We start from the raw sequence: 22,772 nt of genomic DNA, 5'->3' as shown, positions 1-22,772 counted from the left end.
CCCGGGGGGCTAGGCATGACACCTTGCATCCTGAATCTTTTGGGTGTTATGTTCGACAAAAACAGAAGGCAAGTTGAGGCAGAGGCTGGGGATTCAGGCAAGTGGCAGGGGGGTTGTGGGACCTTGAGAAAAATGATCTGCCAGAAAATAAAGGAATTCTGAGTCCAGATCAGAGAGGGCTTCATTTTCTTAGGAGACAATGGGGCTGAGGGAAAAAAAATCCAGCATTTACCTGAGAGAAAAATAAAATGCAGATTTAGAAAAGAAGGACTGAATAGTTCAAGGAGTAAGTCTAGAAAGGCATGCAGATGACCCTTCTAGACTGACAGGTAGTATCTCAGAGGTCTGGGAGCTTTCCAAGTCAATTGTAATAGGTCTAATCACAGCTCTCTCCATCTGTCCTTATTTGCTTCAGGCAGCAACCACAATATTTGCTAATAAGTTAATAAATGTAATAAGTTCAGTTTGGCTCAGAATGCACTGAGGAGCTTGGGACAGTCTAATCAGGTAATACCTGCCCAGCATCACAGTGGGCACAGAGCGGACAGGGAGACACCAAGTGAGAGATGGTTTTCAAAGAAGAGAATCCACTGTGAACCTTTAAAGCCTGGTAGAAAAAGTCACCTCACTGCCAATGGAAACTAGGTGGGGAGCCTTGGACCAAAAGGTGTTTGAGGATGGAGCTTAATGTAACATCTCTTGAGGAGGGCTGGAAGACTGGCTGCTGGGGCTGATGGAGCCACCCACAGTTACTTCATGGCCTCAGACTCTGTTACTGGCTCCACTTCATGGGGGAGAAACTGTCCAACAGGGAGGCTAAGGAACTTAGGAGAAGTCACACAGCTGGTTAGTGGTGAAACTGGGATTTAAACTCAAATCTCTCTGGCTCCAGAGTCTAAGTTCTTGGCCATCATGCCTTAAGGCTAGGTCTGCCCCTAAAAAATTCCACTCCAGGGAGAAAGCTGGCCGGGGCTTTTGTTGTGAGAAAGAAGTTCTGGTCAGGAAGTCCTCTCCTGAGGGCTGCTCCATATGGGCTACTTTCCGTGTATGGGAGGATGTGGAGCTGTGCCATGAGGCAGTCACATCATATCAGGTAAGTCTGGGGTGCTGTGGGATAACTCAGGGACAAGGGCAAGGGCTGCAGAAGGGATGGGGAAGGGAAAACAGAGTATGGTACTTTAACAGTAAGTTGCAAATTCTTTGACACTCATCCCTTCCAAATGCCAAACCTAAAACCCTTCCCTTTGAATGCGAGCTGGCTTTTGTGACTTGGTTCTCGTGAAAAGAATGTAAAAGCCAGGTCATGACAAAGGAAGAGCTTCCACCTGGAGCTCTTGTGTGTTCTGTCTCGGAGTACATATTTCAGGAGAGGCCATCTGCTATGTCGCAAGGACACTCAAGAAGGCCCCGGAGAGGCCCGCCCTGGGGAGGAACTGGGGCTCATAACAACCATGGGGTGAGTGAACCACCATGGGGAAAACTTCTCCAGCCCCAGTCAAGCTTTCAGATGATTGCAACCTCAGCTGACATGTTGTTGAGTGAAACCTCAGGAGAGAACTTGAGACAGAACTACCCTTGAAATAATAATAGGCCAAAATTCCTATGTTGAAGCTGTAACTCTCAGTAGCTCAGAATGTGACCTGATGGAGAAATAGTGTCATTACAGATGTAATTAGTTAAGTGAGACGAGGTTACACTGGAGTGGGTGGACCACTAAATCAAAATGACTGGTATCCTTATAATACTGGAAAATTTAAACACAGACACACAGGCAAAATGCCATGTGAAGATGAAGGCAGAGATTGGGGTGATTTTTCAGCAAATCACCAGAAGCTAGGAAAGAGACATGGCACAGATGTCTCTCTCAAAAGGTACTAACCCTGCTGACACGTTGATCTCAGACTTCTGGCCTCCAGAACTGTGGGATAAACATTTCTGGTTTTTTTTTTTTTTTGCTTGTTTGTTTGTTTTTTTTTGGTCTTTTTTTGCCATTTCTTAGGCTGCTTCCACGGCATATGGAGGTTCCCGGGCTAGGGGTTGAATCGGAGCTGTAGCCACCGGCCTACGCCAGAGCCACAGCAACGGAGGATCCAAGCCGTGTCTGCGACCTACACCACAGCTCACAGCAACGCCGGATCCTTAACCCACTGAGCAAGGTCAGGGATCAAACCTGCAACCTCATGGTTCCTAGTTGGATTCGTTAACCACTGCGCCACAACGGGAACTCCAACATTTCTGTTTCTGACTGTGTCCACAAGTAGAAGTTTCCAGGTCAGGAACTGAACTCGAGCCATGGCAGTAACCCAAGCCATGGTGGTGACAACACCAAGTTCTTAGCCACGAGGCCACCAGGGAATGCCCAAAATTTCTGTTTTTCAAAGTTCCATGGAGTTTGTGGCACTTTGTCATAGCAACCCTAGGAAACTATTATATTATCCTGAGCTGCTAGCTTTTGGGGTAATTTGTTACACAGCTGTAGATTAACTAATACGAGCAGGTACAGTGTGAGGAAGGAGAGCCTGCATTGTCACCTGCTTGCACTCCTGGAGTTGTGGGATCACATCAGTAAGCAGCTGTCGCTATTGGTCTCTGAAAGCTGAACTGGCTGGTCAGCACACTGCACCAGTCTCTGAGGCCCCCTACCATCTGGGAGTAGCAGAGCTGACCTTACCTCCCTCCCCTCACTGCCACCAGCCCCCTGAGGGACACAGGTTTCCTCCAGATGCCAGAGGAACTTGCTCCTTGGGGGTTGCTGTGATGATACCCAAAATGACACACCAGGGGATGGAATGAACCCCTGCAGCTGGGGCTGGGGTTCTTTAAAGCTGATTTTGTTCCTGCCTACACAGGAGGGCCCCTCAACGCCCAACAAGACTTTGGGAGTAAAGGCTGGGAAGTGGTCAGTGCCCTCTTGGCCTCCTTTTGAAAGTCCTATGGGACAAAAGTCACCCTTAGTAATTGCCAGGGTTAATGAGTAGAAGCTACTTGTGGTTCTGGCTTGTGTAGCCTGTCTTTAAGCAAGGATAAGTTATTGCAGTTAAATTTTATGTTACGATAAACTCCTTTTGTGTATAATTTATTGTTCCTCATTCTATATATTACCGTTTTTGAGCAGTTCTGGACTTTGGAGAGGCAGCACGTGCTTTTTCTGCACATCTAACCGAGGCACTTTCTTGTCCCACTCTGTAGTTGGGGCTCAGAAAGCATGACCATGCCCACGAAACAGAAGAGTCTATCATCTCCCAGTGCTGGGGGATCACTGGCCATGCCTCTTTCTGCCTGAAGCAGGTTTGCCATCAGGCTGGCTCAGGGCCCCCTGCTCAGTGGACCTGGCAGCTGCCAGCCTGAAGAGGTGAAGGAGGGTCCCAAGTCCCCACAAGCCAGTTCTGCAGGGGACAGCAGAGAGAGGAATTGCTCCCTGAAGGGGAACTTAGTGAAGCCCCCTCCCTGCCCTGCCCACCTCAGTCTCACCTATGCTCAGACCAGACCCCAGTGTGTGCCAGACTGAACCCTGGGATATTGGTCCTAGAGTTTCCTCCATCCTGGCCTGCTTCCTGTGCCTACTGAAGCCCCTTCCCGAGAGTTCCCTTCTGCTTCCAGGACTCTTGTATCTCCCAGTTCTGCTGCATTTGGGATCCTCCTGGGGCTGTTTGGCCCCAGTAGTGTGCCAGCTGTGGGGTGGCATCTGGTCCATAAGCTCATGAAGATTTGAACTCTGGACTAGGTTTAAGGGCTTGCAGCAGAGGGTCAATGCTATACACTATTTACAGCCCTATAAACCTGTTTCCTCTGTGTCAGATCATAGGTGTGGCCAATCTACAGGGAGCAGGGGGCCAAATGTGCCCTTAGTTTCCTGGCACCACACCTCACTGAAGGGTTCTACAAGAAGGATTAGAAGGAGCCACATGGCAACTCTGGGACATTTCTGCCCACCTAAGACTAGCTGTTCAGTTTCAACGCTCTGGAGAAGTAACAAGGGGGCCAGCCTGGTGAGTAACAAGACTGAGGACTGGACAAAGGGGTTAGGACATCTGGGATGGCAGGCTTGCCTCACATACCTCAGCAGGAAGGAATCTGATGGAGGACCGGGGGTAGAAAAATGATTTTTTTTTTTTTTTTTTGTCTTTTGAGGGCCACATCCATGCCAGGCTAGGGGTCCAATCGGAGCTACAGTTGCCGGCCTACACAACAGCCAAAGACACAGCAACGTGGGATCCAAGTCGCTTCTGTGACCTATACCACAGCTCACGGTAACACCAGATTCTTAACCCACTGAGCGGGGCCAGGGATCAAACCTGTGAGCTCCTGGATACCAGTAGGGTTAGCCACGATGGGAACTCCCTGGAAAATAATCTTAAAAGTCCTTTTGAAGTGGAGTGAGATGAATTTTATTCACAAACCCTGGAGCAGGGGGTATAAGCAGCACTTGGGTGTTTGTGGGCAGGGAGTCTGTGCTCCTCAGAGAGGACATAACGCAGATCTAGCCCCAGGGGGGACAGGCACGGCCACCCCTCCTGGTCCAAGCACATACCTTGGCTGACCTGGTGACGGCTCCAATTTCCGAGTATAGGTCGGAGCTGTCCGGGAAGTTCTCCACCACCATAGTGCACACGTGGTGGAGGAGTGACTGCTTGTGCACGGTGTCTTTGACTTCTGGAACCTTTTCGAGGTAGCTTAGCTCAAATGCTTTGGCCTGTTTGGGGAACATTAAATAAACAACAGGAACAACAAGTCTTACCCAGGCTGTCAGAAACACGCAAAAGGGACTTGATGCACTTTCAGAGTAGAACGATATTTAGTTCCTCTGTGACGGAGGCCTCTCAGGCTACACTGTGCATCATCCTTAGCTATTCGCACATGGACCAGCCACCCTGCTAGTGAAATAAGTCTTTAGCTCCTTCCCACCACAGCCATGCACCATGGGCTGTCCAGGGCTCTGCTCCAAAATCCGGGTGCTAGTGTGCTGGGTCTTTGCCACCTGGGTATCTGTAACTTCCCTAATCCCTTTCCTTCTGATTTTCTACTTTGTGGCCAAAGATAGAGCAATTTTTATTTTTTTTATTTTTGGTTGCATTTGCAGTATGTGGAAGTTCCTGGGCCAGGAACTGAACCTGCGTCATAGGAGTGACAACACTGGATCCTTAACTCACCAGGCCACCAGGGAATTCCTAAGAGGAAAGTTTTTTCAAAGAAGTTTATAATGTGTATGAGGACAAATATTTAAGTGATAAGCTCAGGGGGGGAAAAAAGAAAAGAAAAAGAAAAAAAAAACAGTGTAGAAAAAAAATCTCCAAAATCAATTTTGAGAGTAGTCAAGTATTCTGTAAGAAATAATGTGCTTATCTTTCTATGTTTTCTTATTTATAGCAAGATGCAGACATGAACAACTAGGCCCTGATATTTCAAAAAATAAAAAATCTTGATTTCCACCCCCATAATGCAAAAATTGTTCATTCAATTGTGCTCTGGAGGACCCTAGGTACGACCTCCACTGGCAAGTCAAAGACAGGGATTTTGTAACAAGGGAAGCTGGAGGATGAGGGATGGGGAAGACTTACATTAGTTCCATTTAGAAAGTTCCCAATGGCTAAGAGAGTAGACAGGATAAAGCCCAAGGTTTTGTTGTTCTCCAACTGGTCTATTCCCTCCTTCAGGTCCAAAAGTGGTTCTGCCACTTCCTTTCAATTAAAAATAAGTTAGAAGATGTTAAAGAGCATTCTTCTGTGGCTTTACCTTGTTCTTTTAAATTTTTGCACAAGGTCAGAACCACTGGGAATTCTCCCAGTGTGAGGAAATCCCGTGTGATGGGCACAAGCTCCCAGGTGTGGAAAAGTGCAGAAAGGCAGCAGAGCAAAGTCTAGCCCCCAAGTCTCCTCGGTGGAGGCCAACTGGGCACCTGTGGCTCACAGGAGTTTGTGCCCAGTGACAAATGCTCTGTCTTCCCCTGTCTCTGCCCATCTTCCAAACTCAAGCAGAATACTCCTGTCACTCATTCTCTCTCTCTCTTTTTTTTTTTTTTTGTCTTTTCTCCTTTCAGGGCCACACCTGTGGCATATGGAGGTTCCCAGGCTATGGGTCAAATCAGAGCTGTAGCTGCTGGCCTACTCTAGAGCCACAGCAACACCAGATCTGAGCTGTGCCTGCAACCTACACCACAACTCATGGCAATGCTGGATCCTTAACCCACTGCACGAGGCCAGGGATCGAACCCGCAATGTCATGGTTCCTTGTCAGATTTCGTTTCCACTGCACCATGAAAGGAACTCCTCATTCTCTCTTCTGACTGTGATTGACTTCTAAGACTTCCCTTGTGTGTTCCTTCAGAGAACCATGGTCTTCCTTCTCCCAGGCAGATGATACCAGAGACTGTGGCCTCAATGTACCTGGACCCAGGTCTCCTAACCTCCCCCCTAGGCACTATGTGACTGCTCCCTTCTTAACCCAGGGTTACATCCTAGAAAGCCACCATCCTCATCACTCCCACTGCCTTCATAACTCCCACACACTCAGACACATAGCCCACCCCATAGCCTCAGGGCCTCAGGCTCCCCTTCCCTCTGTACTGTCCTTCTGTGTCCCTCCCTGCACTTCAGTGTCCTCATTGGGCCTCTCCCCTAGCGTGTACCTCAAAGCCGGAAGCTCCAGCTTCATCCTCTCCAGCCCTGCTTCTGCTAGGTAGGCCCTACCAATCCCCAACTAAGGCTGTCTTGATTATCTGTTTTCCCCATGAGGTCAACTTACTTTGACTGGTTCTGTAACCCCATTGCTGGAGCGGTCCTAGGTTTCTCTAGCCCTGCCTGATTCTCGAATGAATTCAAATATTTTCTCCTAAGGGACCCCAAGCTCACTGCTACCTGTATGGTCCTCAGTAAGGACCATGCTCCCTCCTTTGCAGGAAGAGGAAGACCACGAAGCCTCTCCACCTGCTCTGGGCACTGCCCTTCAATCAAGGTCACTTCCAGCTCACCGTCCATCCTTCCTTTGTCCTCTCCACTGATTCCTTCTGCTCAGCCTGCAGAAATACTCACCTTGAGCCTGGACAGAGAGGATGCCTGCTTCTTCCACCCTCTACTCAGGATGAGTTCCCCCACATGCCTTCACAATCAAGGTCCCTTTCCTTCTATTCTCCTTTCAACCTCTTGCAATCTGTTCATCTTAGATTTTCTACTGAGATCCTCTCTCAAAGGGACCCAATGATTTGCCAGTTGCCACAGTTCATGGCACTCAAGTGACCATCATCAGTTAGAAGGATTGCAAGCCACTTTCTACATTGTACTTTTCTGTATTGTCTAAATTTCCTACAATGAGCATATAGAGTCAGAAAATGTTAAGTTTTTTCTTTTTTCTTTTTTTTTTTTTTAACCAGTATCTGAGGCTGGTGTCAAGCAGACACCTTAGAATAACCCTTTTCTATTTGGAGAACAGACTTGTGGTTGCCAAGGAGGAGGGGGAAGAAGTGGGATGGACAGGGAGTCTAGGGTCAATAGATGCAGACTATTGCATTTGGAGTGGATAAGCAATGAGATCCTGCTGTACAGCACAGGGAACTATATCCAGTCACTTGTGATGGAACATGATGGAGAATAATATGAGAAAAAGAATGTATATATATGTATGACTGGGTCACTTTGCCATACAGTAGAAATTGACAGAATACTATAAATCAATTATAATGGAAATTTTTTAAAAATTCGTAAAAAAAAAAAAAAAGGAATGACCCAGAGTTCCTATTGTGGCTCAGTGGTTAATGAACCTGACTAATATCCATGAGGATGCGGGTTTGATCCCTGGCTTTGATCAGTGGGTTAAGGATCTGGCATTGCTGTGAACTGTGGTGTAGGTCGCAGATGAGGCTTGGATCCCACATTGCTGTGGCTGTGGTGTAGGCCAGCAGCTACAGCTCCGATTAGACCCCCAGCCTGGGAACCTCCATATGCCGTGGGTGTGGCCCTAAAAGGCAAAAAAGAATAACCCTTTTCTGATAGGTTGCTCATCACTCAGTGTAGACACAACCCCATCAAAATCAATGCACCCTTCAAACCCAGTCTCAGGAATGATACTTCACTATGTTCAATGGTGAAAAATGGTCATTCCCAACCCTGGGGATGCAGGTCTGGCTGCCTCTCTTCCCAAGAGCTTACCTTTTCTGTAGTTTCGTAATCCATTTTGAACGCCCAGAGGTGGAGCCGTGCGGAGAGCTCGCTGATGGAGGAGAGTGTGAGGAGGAACTGCTCTGCGCTGCCCAGTGGCACTTCAGGGTTGGCCAGCTGTGCTTCCTGGATTTTCTGCTTCTCTTCTTCGGTAGGAATCATAGTTAGAATTTTCTGGAAAGACAGAATGATATAGTATAGTCTTAGCGACGGAGCCTTCAATGTTTCCAAATTCATATGGTATTTTTCCAGCCAGGTAGTAGAGATATTCTGTTGTCAGGAGTCTTAGCATATAGAGGTGTTATATTCCAAATAAACTAGAGAACAAAAGCCCCACATAGCATCTAAATTCACATTCATCTGTCTTAACATTCTCTCTCTCTTTAAATCTCCAGTTTCATAAGCAACTTGCCCCAAATTTTCTGGGTTTTGTAATGAAGGACATTCTAGACAAGAAAGAGGGATGGGAGGGGCGAGAAAGGTGAGCGAATATGACAGAAGATTAAAGTTCCCTGTTCCCTTAGAAAATAGAGTAAAACCTGGAAAGAACATATGCTTCTCATGGACTAATTTAAGAGCTTACAGAAATAGATCATTTTCAAAGAACTCAGACTGACTTTTGTACGTGGGCCGTATTATAATTTTAATTGTTTCAAATATTTAAAGTATATTGCAGGAGTTCCCACTGTGGCTCAGTGGTAATGAATCTGACAAGTATCCATGAGGATGCGAGTTTGATCCCTGGCCTTGTTCAATGAGTTAAGGATCTGGTGTTGTCATGAGCTGTGCTGTAGGTCACAGGTGTGGCTTGGATCTGGTGTGGCTGTGACTGTGGCTGTGCCATGGGCTGGCAGCTGAAGCTCTGATTTGACCCCAAGCCTGCGAACTTCCATATGCCACATTTTTTTGCTTTTTATGCCATAAAAAGCAACAAAATAAAAAATAATTAAAAATAAAGTATATTTCAAATGTCATTTAGAAATTAAAACATTTTAACATCAAACTGAAGACTGATTAAAGGAAAAATGATGGTGGTTCTTAGAAAGAGCAATACTTTACCTACTAGTGGAAAGAGTATTGCTTTCTGCTTTTAGTTGTTTATGGGAAAAATCAAAGGTAGAAGGCAGAGGAGGCCAACAGGCATCAGAAGGGTTATGATTCTTAAAAGTCCAAATTCCTTAGTGTTTACATTTTAAAAGAAGGTGAAAATTCCCATCACATGACACTTCACATACATTACCAAAGGTAAGGTGTCATTATTCTTCTCTCATTTATCAACTCAGAGTATCAAAGAAAAGAAATACACATTGTGCCATACTTTTTTTGGTAACAATCAATTCATTAAATCTCAATAGCTTTGGTTACTGCTATAAAATAGGAATCACCCGGTTAAAACATGGGAAAGAGCTCCAGTTCTGGGGGAAATGGAGCAACAAGCACACTCCACCCTGTCTATCCCACTGAATGCAACTGGAGTCCCTGGAGGGCATGCATGGAGCGGCTCCTGGTGACTTAAGAAAAAAATAGTGGCAGGTGGATTGGGGAAGAAGAACAGAACTGGAAGTTCAACTGAACTGGTAATGAGTTGTCCATTTTTCCTCTGGTATTCCCCCTACCTGGGCTCAGGTAGCCCAACACCTGGAAAACGGTATCAGGTGCAGACAGTGAGCGCTCTGGGGAGACCTCCAGCTCTGACTCATGTGAGAAAGGGTTTCTTAGCACAGCTGGAAGGTCCTAAAACTCTGACGAAGAAAAACTTCCCAATCAATGGAGTGTGGCTCCAAGAGGTGGGACACCCAGCTTCTGCTTTTCTTCTCTCTCTCTCTTCCCACAGCCTGGGCACAGCCATAGAGAGGGTATGGCACAGTGAGGTAATTAAAGCCCCATCTTACACTGGACGACCAAAAAGGAAGACCCCAGAAAACCGGAAGGAATTGGGGAGGTCATAAAAACAGAAGAGCCTGCAAAGTCAGTGCACAAAGTTGTTTAAGACCTTCTGAGCTTCACTCTGAGCTGTTCATGTGTGAATATGATCTCCAACTGTACATCAAAGACTTTGAGACCTGTGCTGGGCTTTAAAAACTTAGCTGACGCTGGAACCATAGTCCACAGAAGGTGGGTCAGAATATGAGGCCTTGACATGTGTCAAAACAATTCTCAATTCTTTTTATGAGAACAGAATGACCTGGAAAAAAACCAGGCAAAGATAGTATAAGAAAAGAAAACTATATACCAATATCCCAATGAACCAGATGCAAAATTCCTTAACAAAGTATTTTAAAATACTTAAATATATGCGTTGCCAAAGCAAGCACTAAAATATAGAAATAAATGCAAATGTATTACAATAAAAAATCTGTTGCTATATTTTATATATCAATATATTAAAAATATCCAAAGGCTGGGTCAAAATGAAAAAAAAAAATCAATGCAATTAATGTATCACATTATGTGAACAAGGAAATTCAGTCATTTCAAATGACACAAAAAATTTTCAGATAAAAATCAATTTCCATTCATGACAAAAAAAATCTCTCTGCAACCCAATAACAGAAGGAATTTCCCTCATCTGATAAATGACATTTATAAAAAGCCAACAGCTGGTTTCATACTTAATGGTGACAGAATGCTTTTCCTCTAAGATTGGGAACAAGACAGGATATCCGCTCTTATCATTCCTATTTAACACTGCATGGTATATAAAATTTTAAAAATTCACATAGATTGGAAAGAAAAAAACTGTTCCTATTTTGGATGGCATAACTGCCTACATATAAAATGTGAAGGGTCGACCAAAAACACTTAGGAAACAGTGAGTTTAACAAAGTTGCATGATATAAAGTCAATATACAAAAAAATCCATTTTATTTATGTATATTACTCATGAGCAATTACAAACTAAAATATTTTAAAAATACTATTTACTATGAAATACTTAGATATGAAGCTAACAAATCATGTGTAGGACCTGCATGTAGAAAAGAGAAAATGCTGATGAAAGCAGTCAAAGACGATCTAAAGAAGCTAGAGGATAATCTGTGTTCACAGACTGAAAAAGACTCGGGATAGTCCAGACTTAGTGGTCCCACAACTGGTGTGTAAATTTAACTCAATTCCAATCAAAACAGCATGATTTTTTGTGGATAAGAATAAGCTGATTCTAAAAATTGTATGGCAAGGCAGAGGAATGAAAATAGTCAAACCAAAATAATTTTGAAAAAAAAAATGCCCTTGGAGAAGTCAAACCACTTGACCTTAAAATCTGTGATAAAGCCACAGAATTAAGATAGTGTGGCATGGGCTGCTGGATAGATACATAGATTAGTGGGACAAAACAGGGAATCCAGAAACAGACCACACAAACATGGCCAAGTGATTTCCACAAAGGTATAAAAACAGGTCAGTGGATAGAAGATGGCGTTTTCCACAAATGCTGTTGGAACAACTGGAATCCATATGCAAAAACTGAACCTCAACTTAAACCTTCCGTCTTTTATATAAATTAATTTATATAAAATTAAATTAATTTTAAATTAATTAATTTTAAATTAATTAATTTAATTTTAAATTAAATTAAATTAATTTGTCATAGATCTAAAAGTAAAAGGTAACTCTATACAACTTTTAGAAGGAAACACAGGAGAAAAATCTTTAGCAATGAACTCTTAGATATGATACCAAAAAAAAAAGGTTGAAAGATAAAACTTCATCCAAATTAAGCACTTTTTTTTCTGTGAAAGACATTGTTAAAAGAATGAAAAGACAAGCTAAGTTGCTTATAAGATTTAGCATAGTTATCACATGACCTCACAATTCCATTTGTAAGTATTTACTTTAGAAAAAATTGTGTTCACACAAAAACCTGTACTTGAGTATTTGTAGTAGCCTTATTCATAACTGCTAGGAAATGCACCAAACTAAATGTTCTTCAACAGATGAATAGACAGATAGTAGTCCATCCCTGCAATGTAATGATATTAAGCAATAAAACGAGACCAACTATAGATACATCCTGTGACTTAGATGAATCTCAAAGCATCTTTCATGCTGAGTGAAAGAAGCCAGTCTCACTATGGTTCTATTTATGTGACATTCTCAAAAAGACAAAACTACAGTGATGAGAACAGATCAGTGATTACCAGGGGTTACAAGTGGCTTAGCACAAGAAAAGAGGGACAAGGCAAGCATTTTCTTGGGAGAAGGGACTATTTTTGTTTGGTTTGGTTTTTGCCTTGCCTGTGGCTTACAGAAGTTCCCAGGCCTGGGATGGAGCCTGCACCATAGCAGTAACCAGAGCCACAGCAGTGACAACGCCAGATCCTTCACCTGCTGAGCCACAGGAAACTTATGAGATGGGACTGTTTTAATTTCTGACTACAATAGTCATTGCATGAATTTGTGTAAGTTTTAAAATTCTCTTGAGAGACCCTGACCCTCTGAAAAGTCAATTTTATTCTATATTAATTCAATAAGATAAATTAAAAACATTAAAAAAAAAAAGAAAAACAACAAGATAAATTGGCACAGAGGCACTGTTTCCAGGGTTGGGGCTCAGGATGTATCTATGTTGGGTAGTGGTTGTCCTGGGCTCATGAGAGTGTTATCAGTGAGGGCTGTCTCAATGGTAGATTATCAGAAGCCCGTGATGCCAAACTGTTTTGAAAGGTGTTTGGGACTGTGCTTAGAGTGAGATCACAGGTGTTGAGCCCCATCATTTTCTTCGTCATGGCCCCAAACACAGATCACGTGGGTGGGTGGAGCCTCAGGGGAGACCCTCAAGGACCATGCTCCTTGCCCTCCCACAGGCTGACGCTACTGATCCCACCTGTCCACACAGGTGGCATTAAAAAAAGACCCAAACAATCCAAGCAGATGTCACTCGTTCAAAACACCCAGCATTTGAACTCGATTAGTTTTCAAAAGAAAAACTTGACTAAAAATTTGTATTTTAATTTTATTACTGCACAAATTGTTTTAAGCATGTACAAGAATTCCAAAATACAAAGTTGTCAACACTTCTCCCCCTACTTCAGAAGGCCTTTTCCTATGATGGTTTTTGTTGCTTTTTTTCCTTTGGGAAAGTAATCAAACACTCTTACTTTTGTTTTTCACACTCTGACTAATTTAAACCATTTGTTCACCGGTGAAGATTTATGAAGTTGCCATCTGCCAGTTTATTTTATTTTTTTAACACTTCACTGACGATCACTAAAAATAGCCATGAGGCAGGGGAACAGGAGGTCAAAGCTGCCTCCTAGGAGGTGATAACCCCCTTTTTCCATGAGGAGATGATAAGGGAATGAGGGACCTTTACTTTTTTAAATTTTTAAATTTTTTGCTTTTTAGGGCCACACCCCTGGCATATGGAGGTTCCCAGGCTAGGGGTCAAAATGGAGCTATAGCTTCCGGCCTACACCACAGCCACAGCAACGTGGGATCCGAGCCGTGTCTGTGACTTACACCACAGCTCACGGCAACGCCAGATCCTTAACCTACTGAGCGAGGCCAGGGATCGAACCTGCAACCTCATGGTTCCTAGTTGTATTCGTTTCCGCTGTACCACAATGGGAACTCCTAATTTGTTACCATGTCAATAGATTTACTGATGATGGTAGGATGACCATTGGGTTTCACAGTGAGAAAAACATCCAACAAGACCACTACATACTAATCTCAGTGGATTTCTGGCTTTCTCCCAGACAACGTCTCTCCAGCACTGCTTTACGTATACTTGCTTTGGTATCTGAAAACAAGACTTCAGAGAAAAATGGAGAAAAGTCTTATTTTTTATGGACCCAAATGCTTGGGGTTTGGCCATCTCATTTACCTGCGGATGAGACCATAAGTAATTATTTTGTGAGTTTTGAACAGAACCCTGACTGTGACTCTGTATGAGACTTTAACACCAGAGAGTTGGAACACTTTTGGCTGAGGCTGCTTTATATGTATTTTGCATAGTCTCACAAGACAATGGCTTTCTTTTTTTAAAATTATAGTTGATTTACAATGTTGTGCTGTACAGCAAAGTGAGCCAGTCACACACACACACACACACACACACACACACACACACACACACACACATACTTTCCCTTTCTTATATTATCTTCCATCATGTTCTAGCCCAAGAGACTGGATAAAGTTCCCTGTGCTGTACAGCAGGTCCTCATTGCTTAGCCATTCAAGATGTAATAGTTTGCATCTGCTAACTCCAAAACCACAGTCCCTCCCACTCCCCACCCCTCAGCAACCACAAGTCTGTTCTCTATGTCTGTCTGTTTCTGTTTTGTAGATAGGTTCATTTGTGCCACATTTTATTTATTTTTTAAATTTAAAAAAATTTTTTTTTTCTTTTTAGGGCCATACCCGTGGCATATGGAGGTTCCCAGGCTAAGGGTTGAATCAGAGCTGTAGCCACCAGCCTACACCACAGCCACAGCAATGCCAGATCTGAGCCGTGTCTGCAACCTACACCACAGATCACAGCAATGCCGGATCCTTAAGCCCCTGAGCGAGGCCAGGGATCAAACCTGTGTCCTCATGAATCCTAGTCAGATTTGTTTTCACTGAGCCATGACGGGAACTCCAATTTATGCCACATTTTAGATTCCACGTATAAATGGTGTCATATGGTATTGTGTTTTTCTGACTCCACTTAGCATGAGAATCTTTAGTTGCATCCATGTTCCTTAAAATGGCATTATTTTATTCCTTTTATGGCTAAGTAATATTCCATTGTATATATGTACCACATCTTCCTAATCCATTCATCCATCGATGGGATTTAGGTTGTTTCCATGTCTTGGCTATTGTAAATAGTGCTGCTATGAACATAGGGGGTGCATGTATCTTTTTGAATTGTAGTTTCAACAACCCAATCGAAAAGTGGGCAGAAGACCTAAATAGACATTTCTCCAAAAAAGACATACAGATGGCCAATAGGCACATGACAAAATGTTCAACATCACTAATTATTAGAGAAATGCAAATCAAAACTACAATGAAGTACCACATCACACCGGTCAGAATGGCCTCGTTAATAAGTCTACAAATAATAGGGAGTTCCCTTTGTGGATCAGTGGTTAGCAAACCTGACTAGGATTCATGAGGATATGGGTTCAATGCCTGGCCTGGCTCAGTGGGTTAAGGATCCGTGTTGCCGCGAGCTGTGGTGTAGATCACAGATGAGGCTCAGATCCTGTGTTGCTGTGTCTGTGGCATAGGCTGGAGGCTACAGCTTGACCCCTAGCCTAGGAAGTTTCATATGCTGAAGGTGCAGCCCTGAAAAGCAAACAACAACAACAACAACAAAAAAAACAAGTCTACAAATAACAAATGCTGGAGAGGGTTTGGAGAAAGCTCCTTCATTGTTTGTGGGAATGTAAACTGGTATAACTACTATGGAAACCAACCAGTATGGCTCCTCAGAAAACTAAATATAGAACTACCATATGATCCAGCAATCCCACTCTTGGACATATATTCAGATAAAACTACAATTCAAAAAGACAACGGCTTTCTATTCATGCATTTAATCTGGTGGATGGATTTTTTTTTTCCATTTTTTAGGGCTACACCTGCAGCACATGGAAGTTCCCAGCCAAGGGATCATATCAGAGCTACACCTGCTGGCCTACAACACAGCCACAGCAACACCAGATCCCTAACCCACTGAGCAGGGCCAGGAGTTGAACCCATGTCCTCATGGATAGTAGTCAGGTTCATTACTGCCAAGCCACGATGGGAACATCTTTTCTTTTTTTTAACATCTCAAAGTTAAAGGTTAACTTCTAAACATGATCTCCTGATAGTATCTTCTTTAACTCTTGGGACTACTCAGGGAGATGTGAGGCAGAAATTATGCACCCAACTTACAGATGAAGTGACTTGCCTGAAGCCAGGCTAGATCAACCAAGGCAGAGCTGGAGAACCCCCAAGAGGCTCCTACTTTCTGGCACCACCTCCAGAGTTCATGGAGATTCCATGAATGGCCAATGTACTCAGTCACCAGGATATTCTGGTTCCTGACCGTGCTGACCCAGGGACTGGCTCCCGTGCTCAGACTCATCTGTGTGTGTCCAGGACTGACTTGGGTACCTGAGGACAGGGCTATGCAACACAAACTGCTTGAAAAGATGCTGTAGTTTTGTCCATGAGGCCAAAGCGAACTTGTATTTCTAGGATATGCCACCTGGCCTGGCAGCTAAGCTGGGCCAATTTCAATGTCGTTTGGGGCAATTTAATTGTGTCAACCTCTGAGTAGACACAGACTCCCTAAAAATGAGAAAAGCAAGGGGGGAAAAGGAAAACCATACTTGCATGTGTAGTACCTCCACAACATTTTCACTTGGAACAATACCATTAATACTACTTAGAGATGGCCCCCAAATCATATTCTAAAGTTAAATACTCTCAGGAAAATCTAATTCCTTAATGACATTAGTTAATTACTCCCATAGGTTTTCATGATGAACCAGATACAGAACATTGGGTTGCCAGGCAGGACGTCAGTGAATACATCCTAATCAGTTTCGGGTACACAGAGGTTCTGAATGGCCTCATTAAGCCCTGGTACCATGCTCCAGGGCCTGTGTCCAAGAAGCAGATGGTTTGGCCAAAGGCCATTTGGGCATACACTGGAAACCATATTAGTAAAGATCTGTAAGAAAACAATGTCCATCTCTTCTTAATCCTGATTAAACTCTGGAACAACAAGCCCAGACAGTAAGCTCTGGGGGGCAGGCTCCACACACAGATGGAGACCGTTTTCGCCCCTCAGGTTCCTGAGATCAGTGGCCAGAGAGACAGCAGGTAGCAGCTGGAGAGCCTGGCTTCCATGTTCTCCACATGGAATGGTTGCTGCTGGACTCTTCTTGGCTATATCTGACAAGAGCTGAAAGTATACACAGTCTCTGGATTCACCCAGGCAGCTTCAGAGAAAGGGTTCTCCATAAGGGTGTTTCTGTCCCCAGGGGTATGCCTGACAAAGTCTAAGAGGCATTTTTGGTTGTCACCACAGGGGTGATGCTACTGGCATCTCGCAGGCAGACACCAGGGATGCTGCTAAACAGCCTGCAATGCACAGGGCAGCTCCCATGATAAAGAACGGTCCAGCCCCAAATGGCAGCAGTAGCACAATTGTGAAACCCTGCTTTCAGTGAAAACTTCAGCAAAAAATAAAAATAAAAAAATAAAAAAATGTGTAACTCCATGCCTTGTGACTATGGATGAATTTATGGAGGGCTCATGACACAATAAAGTCTCAGGAAGGGTCAGGCCGTGTTTTCTACAGCTTCCCTCTCACTGTCGATCATTTCATACATCAGCTACTCTGGGAGGAAAACTGCAGGCAGACAGTGCTGTGATGTGGATTATATTGCCTCTTGTGTTTTCTCACTCCCCTTCCAGATTCTTCCTTTTTTGTTTTTTTTGGCCACCCCTGCAGCACAGGGAAGTTTCTGGCCAGGCACCGAACCCCCACTACAGCAGCAACCAGAGCTGCTGCAGTGACAATGCCAGATCCTTAACCCACGAGAACACCAGGGCATGCCCATCTTTTTGGCAGTGAGCCCAGGCCCAGAGAGCCCACCTGGACAAGCCATCCCTGGGCCCAGCCTGAGGCTTGTACTTCAGACTCAGGCTGCGGAAATCATATTTCAGCTCAACCTCTTACTGGTTGATGAGCATGGACACAGATTAACATTGGAACTCAGCCTCTTCATCTTTAAGCTGAGGAACATAATAGCACGGACCTCCTAAGGTTTTGATGAGCTCTGTGTAAAGCCCTACCTGGTGCCTGGCCCACAGGAACCTATGAAAGTCAAGTTCAGTGCTGAGTTGCTGTTCCTATATCCGTCATCATTATTGCTCCTATCATCGTTCCTTCCTGGATCAAAAAGGCACTCAGCTGGAAACCAGTCAGAAAAGGAAAAAGTAATTTGATTCATTCTAAAATCTAAGTAACTTAGTGTATTGTATCGGAAACTTTCCCCACTGAGGGAGTTGGACATTTCAGGAAAGAACAAAGGCAAAAACTAAAGGAATCCATCTCTCCTGGTGGACTTTCAAGTTCTCATGGCAAGAAGGGGAAATATTTTTAAAAGGGGGAGTTGTCATTTCTTCCTTCTATCAAGCTGGCTCTGGCGGCATTTGAAGCCTCTTCTACATATGAATTTGAAACTTTTGCAATCTTAAATAGATACTGTGACTCACAGACTTTGAAAAACTTATGGTTACCAAAGGGGACCGGCGTGGGGCAGGGAGGGATGGACTAAGGGTTTGGGATTGGCATGTGCACACTGAGGTGTATGAAATGATTGGCCAACGGGGACCTATTGTATAGCACAGAGAACTCTACCTAATAGTCTATGATAATCTATGTGAGACAAGAATCTGAATGAGAATGGATGTGTACATGTGTAACTGAATCACTCTGTGGTTCAGCAGAAATTATCTTAACCTTACGAATCAAGTAGACATCAATAAAACTTTAAAAAATGAAAAAAAAAAAGACACTGGGAAGTACATAGGATGGCCACAAGCTGGGGCCTGCCGCATTGTTTGTCTTACATGAGAAACACTTTGCATCTGGTTTGTCCCCACTGGCAGCTCCCAACCTGCCAGACAGACAGAAGCCAAAAACGCTCCATTCCCTTGCCGCCCTGGGGAACCCAGAAAGAAGTGGCTTCACACAGAGGCTGGGCCTGTCCCCTTCTTTCCCACTGTCTGCAAGCTGCCTCAAGATCCCTCTCTGTCTTTGCCTCTCTCACCTGCCCCTGTCTGCCAGGGGACCTCACTTCCTGGATGCCTGCCTGATGTGCTGACCTGCTGTGCTGCCTGCATGACTCCAGGGCTCGGGCTCCACTTTCTCTGCTTTTCCCTCCTTGTACCTGTTCCTGCACAGGGTGTGTGTGCTTCAAAGGGCAGAGCGGCTTAGGCCTGGTACTGATAGCATGGGTTTGCCATAATCAAGTATTGAAACTGGGGGGTTTCAAACAACAGAAATGTCTTCTCTTGCAGTTTGAGAGCAATGCTTGGTGTTTCTTGGTTTGTAAATGCATCAATCCCATATCTGCCTCCATCACCACACAACATCCTGTGTATCCTCTTTTTTTTTTTTTTTTTTGGTCCTTTTAGGGCTGCACCCTTGGCATATGGAAGTTCCCAGGCTAAGGGTTGAATCAGAGCTATAGCTGTCGGCCTACACCACAGCCACAGCAACGCAGGATCCAAGCTATGTCTGTAACTTACACCACAGTTCTTGGCAATGCCGGATCCTTAACCCACTGAGTGAGGCCAGGGATCGAAGCCACATCCTCATGGATACTAATCAGGTTGAGAACCCACTGATCCACAGTGGGAACTCCTGGTCATGAGTTTTGATGTTTATACTCAACCCAGTGCAGAGGTCTAGGAACACAGCTTTTCCTCTGGAGGTCTCTTCTTTCCAAAGCACAAAGGCATGCTGCCTGGCTAGGTTCAGGTGTCACTTTGCCCCAGGGGCCCCAATGCTCCCTCCCACAATCATGGCCATGGGTGAGTCCAGCACAGCAGCCCCAGCCCTTCCTCTCTTTTAACTCCCCTGCCAAGGTCTGTTCCCCCTCGTTGCAGCCAGCCTCTATCAACTTCCTCTATTCTCTAGTCTTTCAAATAAGACTGTGCATGGAGAACCTCAAGTATGAAGAGGCTTTAAAGGAATCCAGGGCTTCTTGCCAAAAGGAGGATGGTGTGAATGTCACCCAGTGCCAAAAGCAGTGTCCTCAGATCCCCACTCTGACCAGTGGGACCCCCCTGGCCATCCACCTGCCTATAGGAATCAGTGGGCTCTGCCATTGGCTCCATTCACTCTTTCTCTGTTGGTAGAACATGAGATTTAACTTCCTACCAGAGGGTACCAGTGAAGGGAGAGCAGGGCCTGGTAGAAAGGCACTTGAGCCTGGCAGAGCAAGGGCTCTGTGGTTCCAGCTGGGCTGCCTACCAGCCATGCAGTCACAGCCAAGGCCCCCAGCCTCTCTTCACTTGTGCCATCCAGATCAATGAATGCTCGCCTCAGTTGGCTTGGCTTCCCCAGCTGATCGAATGAAACCCATCTCTACATACTCCAACGGGCACCAAGAGAGAAACAAAGCCATTTACATAGAGGTGAGCACATGCGGAAATCCCTACTTTTGAAGCAGTTCCTTAAACACATTTGGCTTGAAATGCTATGAGAGAAGTCATCCCAGGGCCCTGCAGAGGTTGTCGAATTGTTCTTTCACATTGGGGTAGGTGGAATGTGGTCAGAAGGAAGTCAGTAAACAGACCAGAGAGTGAAGATCTTGGAACTTCATAGGCAAAGTGGGGCTTCTTCCACCGCAGAAATTAAAAAAAAAGAAAAAAAAGATATGGCATTCTCGTCGTGGTGCAGTGGAAATGAATCCGACCAGGAACCATGAGGTTGTGGGTTTGATCCCTGGCCTCGCTCAGTGGGTTAAGGATCCGGTGTTGCCATGAGATGTGGGGTAGGTCACAGACATGGCTCAGATCCGGCGTGGCTGTGGCTGTGGCTGTGGCTGTGGTTGTGGCTATGGCTGTGGCATAGGCTGTGGCGTAGGCTGGCAGCTGTAACTCTGATTAGACTCCTAGCCTAGGAACCTCCATATGCCGCAGGTGAAGCTCTAATAAGGGGAAAAAAAAAAAAAGATGTGAGAATTCTCACATCTGAACACCACTCAGAATCTGGATGAGACAGAAAAATGGCAAGCCACCCTGTGGAGAAAGTCACATCAGACGCAGTAATGTTTTACATACACGCTATATGACAGAACAGAAATATTGCTCCATAGAGCTCCTCTTACCTCAATCCCTTCTTTGTTTAAGGCATATTCATCAAAATTCAAAATGGCTATCTTAATCGTTCTTGGAGGGGGCAGTACCGTCAGACCAATATTAATAGCATTGCTCCTCTTGGAATCCAGGACGATGATCTCCTGCTTTTTTCCATCTGCAGCAGTTTTCTTGTGATAAAATAAGGAGAATCCAAGATTAATGCATCATCTTTGGTCCTCTGTTAAAAGCAAACTCACTACTTATTTAGAGATGAAAACCAATGGCCCCAGTTCAGCTCAGGGAAGGACTGGCTACCGCTCAGCACAGCAGAGGGAGATCAAGGATTAGCTCTGAGAAGCCGCCAAGAGCCAGTCAGCAATGGAACTTCGCGAGTCAGACACATTACAAAATAAAATTGATTTTCCTTCAATTGGGAAAAATGTGATATTTTGCAAGGAAAAAAAAAAAAAACACGCAACCCTGTTTTTTTCCATTGAAGCACTGGAAACAAAACTCAGACCTCTCAGAGTTCCCTTCCTGTGGGCTGCGAGGTGTCAGAATGTGCCTTGGTTGGCCCGGGAGCGTGTGATGTGTGCCCAGAGATTGAGAAAGCTGGTCCACATGCCGAGGAGATGGGAGCCAAGGGGCAGCCCGGCATCACTGGCCGCTTAGCCCCTTTGCGTCTCAAGGACTCCTCTCACCATGCCAATGTCCTCGGCCCCCGACACCTGAGCGCTTCCACCCTTCCTACCACCAAGGCTCAGCTATCTGGGTAGGTGAATAGGAAGGGGAACAAAGAGACCCGTGTGGCAAAGAGGAGTAAGGGATAAAATGGCAAAAGGGCTAAGGCAGGGGGCAGGGGTCCTCGCAGAGCCCTGGTGTGTGTGGTCTCTCTGCTGGCCTGGTGTCCTCAGGGCAGTGCCTGTGGCCAGCCCAAGGCTAGCTCAGGGCCAGAAGCCAGGAAGGGCGTGTGAGGTGCTGAGCCCATGCTCGCTTCTGCCCGGAGCTGTGGTGACAAGGCCCCCAGCTTGCCCCTTTAGCCCTTGGGAAGTCCAGGGCAGGTTGCAATGGGGACAAATGTAGGGGAGCCGGCTCAGAAAGCTCCCCGTGCCTGCACAGCTTCTCTTGAGGCAGCCGGGGGGTGGGGGGAGAGTGACGATTGTGATTCATGTGATAAGATCAGGGAAACAAGGGTGGGTAAGATCCATTGAGCATGGTGATGGGGTTTGCTCACCCACCAAGCAAGGGGGTCAACCCACCTGGTGGTGCAGGGGGTCAGTGATGGAGGAGCTGCCACCTTGAGTGGAACCCTAAAGAATGCCTAGGACTCCTCTGGGGCTAGGAGAGAAGTTACGGAGAAGAGAAGGGCCTTTGTCTGGGTTTGCAGAAACCACAAGGGATAAAGCAAGAGGTTTGGGGGCTACAATGGGGGACCCCATGAACCAGCTGTTCAGACTCCACTGCAGGCAGGCCCTAGCCCAGCAGCTGATGGCCGCTCAACCTCGGTTTCCTGCACTGAGGCCTCAGCCTCTCCTTCGAGGAAGGGAACAGGGCTGAGCCTGGGAGCCACTGAGCTGCCTGGAGAAGCCGGCGGCTGCGTCACTGGAGGCTGGCAGCTGGCAAGGAGAAACGGGTTGTGGCCCCTTATGTCCTAAGGAGCCCTTCCAAACGCAATTGCTAAAATTCTATTTTAGGGCCTTAACTATGCGTTTGGGAATAAACTACAATTTATTCCTGAAGAAAATAACTGAAAGCATCCCAGATGCTTGGGGGCCTGGTGGCCAGGAGGAACAATTCCTGTGGGTGTGCCCATCA

At 45.3% G+C, this 22,772-nt stretch overlaps 1 protein-coding gene across 6 annotated transcripts in view; it reads right to left on the bottom strand.

Moving 5' to 3' along the window:
- Positions 1 to 22,772, bottom strand: part of FHOD3 (formin homology 2 domain containing 3) — a 556,170-nt gene that overhangs the window by 37,384 nt on the left and 496,014 nt on the right. For all 6 annotated transcript variants that reach the window (XM_047794147.1, XM_047794143.1, XM_047794144.1 and 3 more), the window contains 4 exons: positions 20,987 to 21,145; positions 8,142 to 8,324; positions 5,559 to 5,678; positions 4,532 to 4,693 (listed from right to left, as the gene is read on the bottom strand). In XM_047794147.1, coding sequence (XP_047650103.1) covers positions 4,532 to 4,693; positions 5,559 to 5,678; positions 8,142 to 8,324; positions 20,987 to 21,145 — 624 coding nt within the window. The remainder of the gene's footprint in view (positions 1 to 4,531; positions 4,694 to 5,558; positions 5,679 to 8,141; positions 8,325 to 20,986; positions 21,146 to 22,772) is intronic.

Source organism: Phacochoerus africanus, chromosome 8 (assembly GCF_016906955.1).
Source record: "Phacochoerus africanus isolate WHEZ1 chromosome 8, ROS_Pafr_v1, whole genome shotgun sequence".
NCBI classification, from domain to species: Eukaryota; Metazoa; Chordata; class Mammalia; order Artiodactyla; family Suidae; genus Phacochoerus; species Phacochoerus africanus.
The sequence above is the reverse complement of the archived record's forward strand: the minus strand, read 5'-3'. Positions and strand labels throughout refer to the sequence as shown.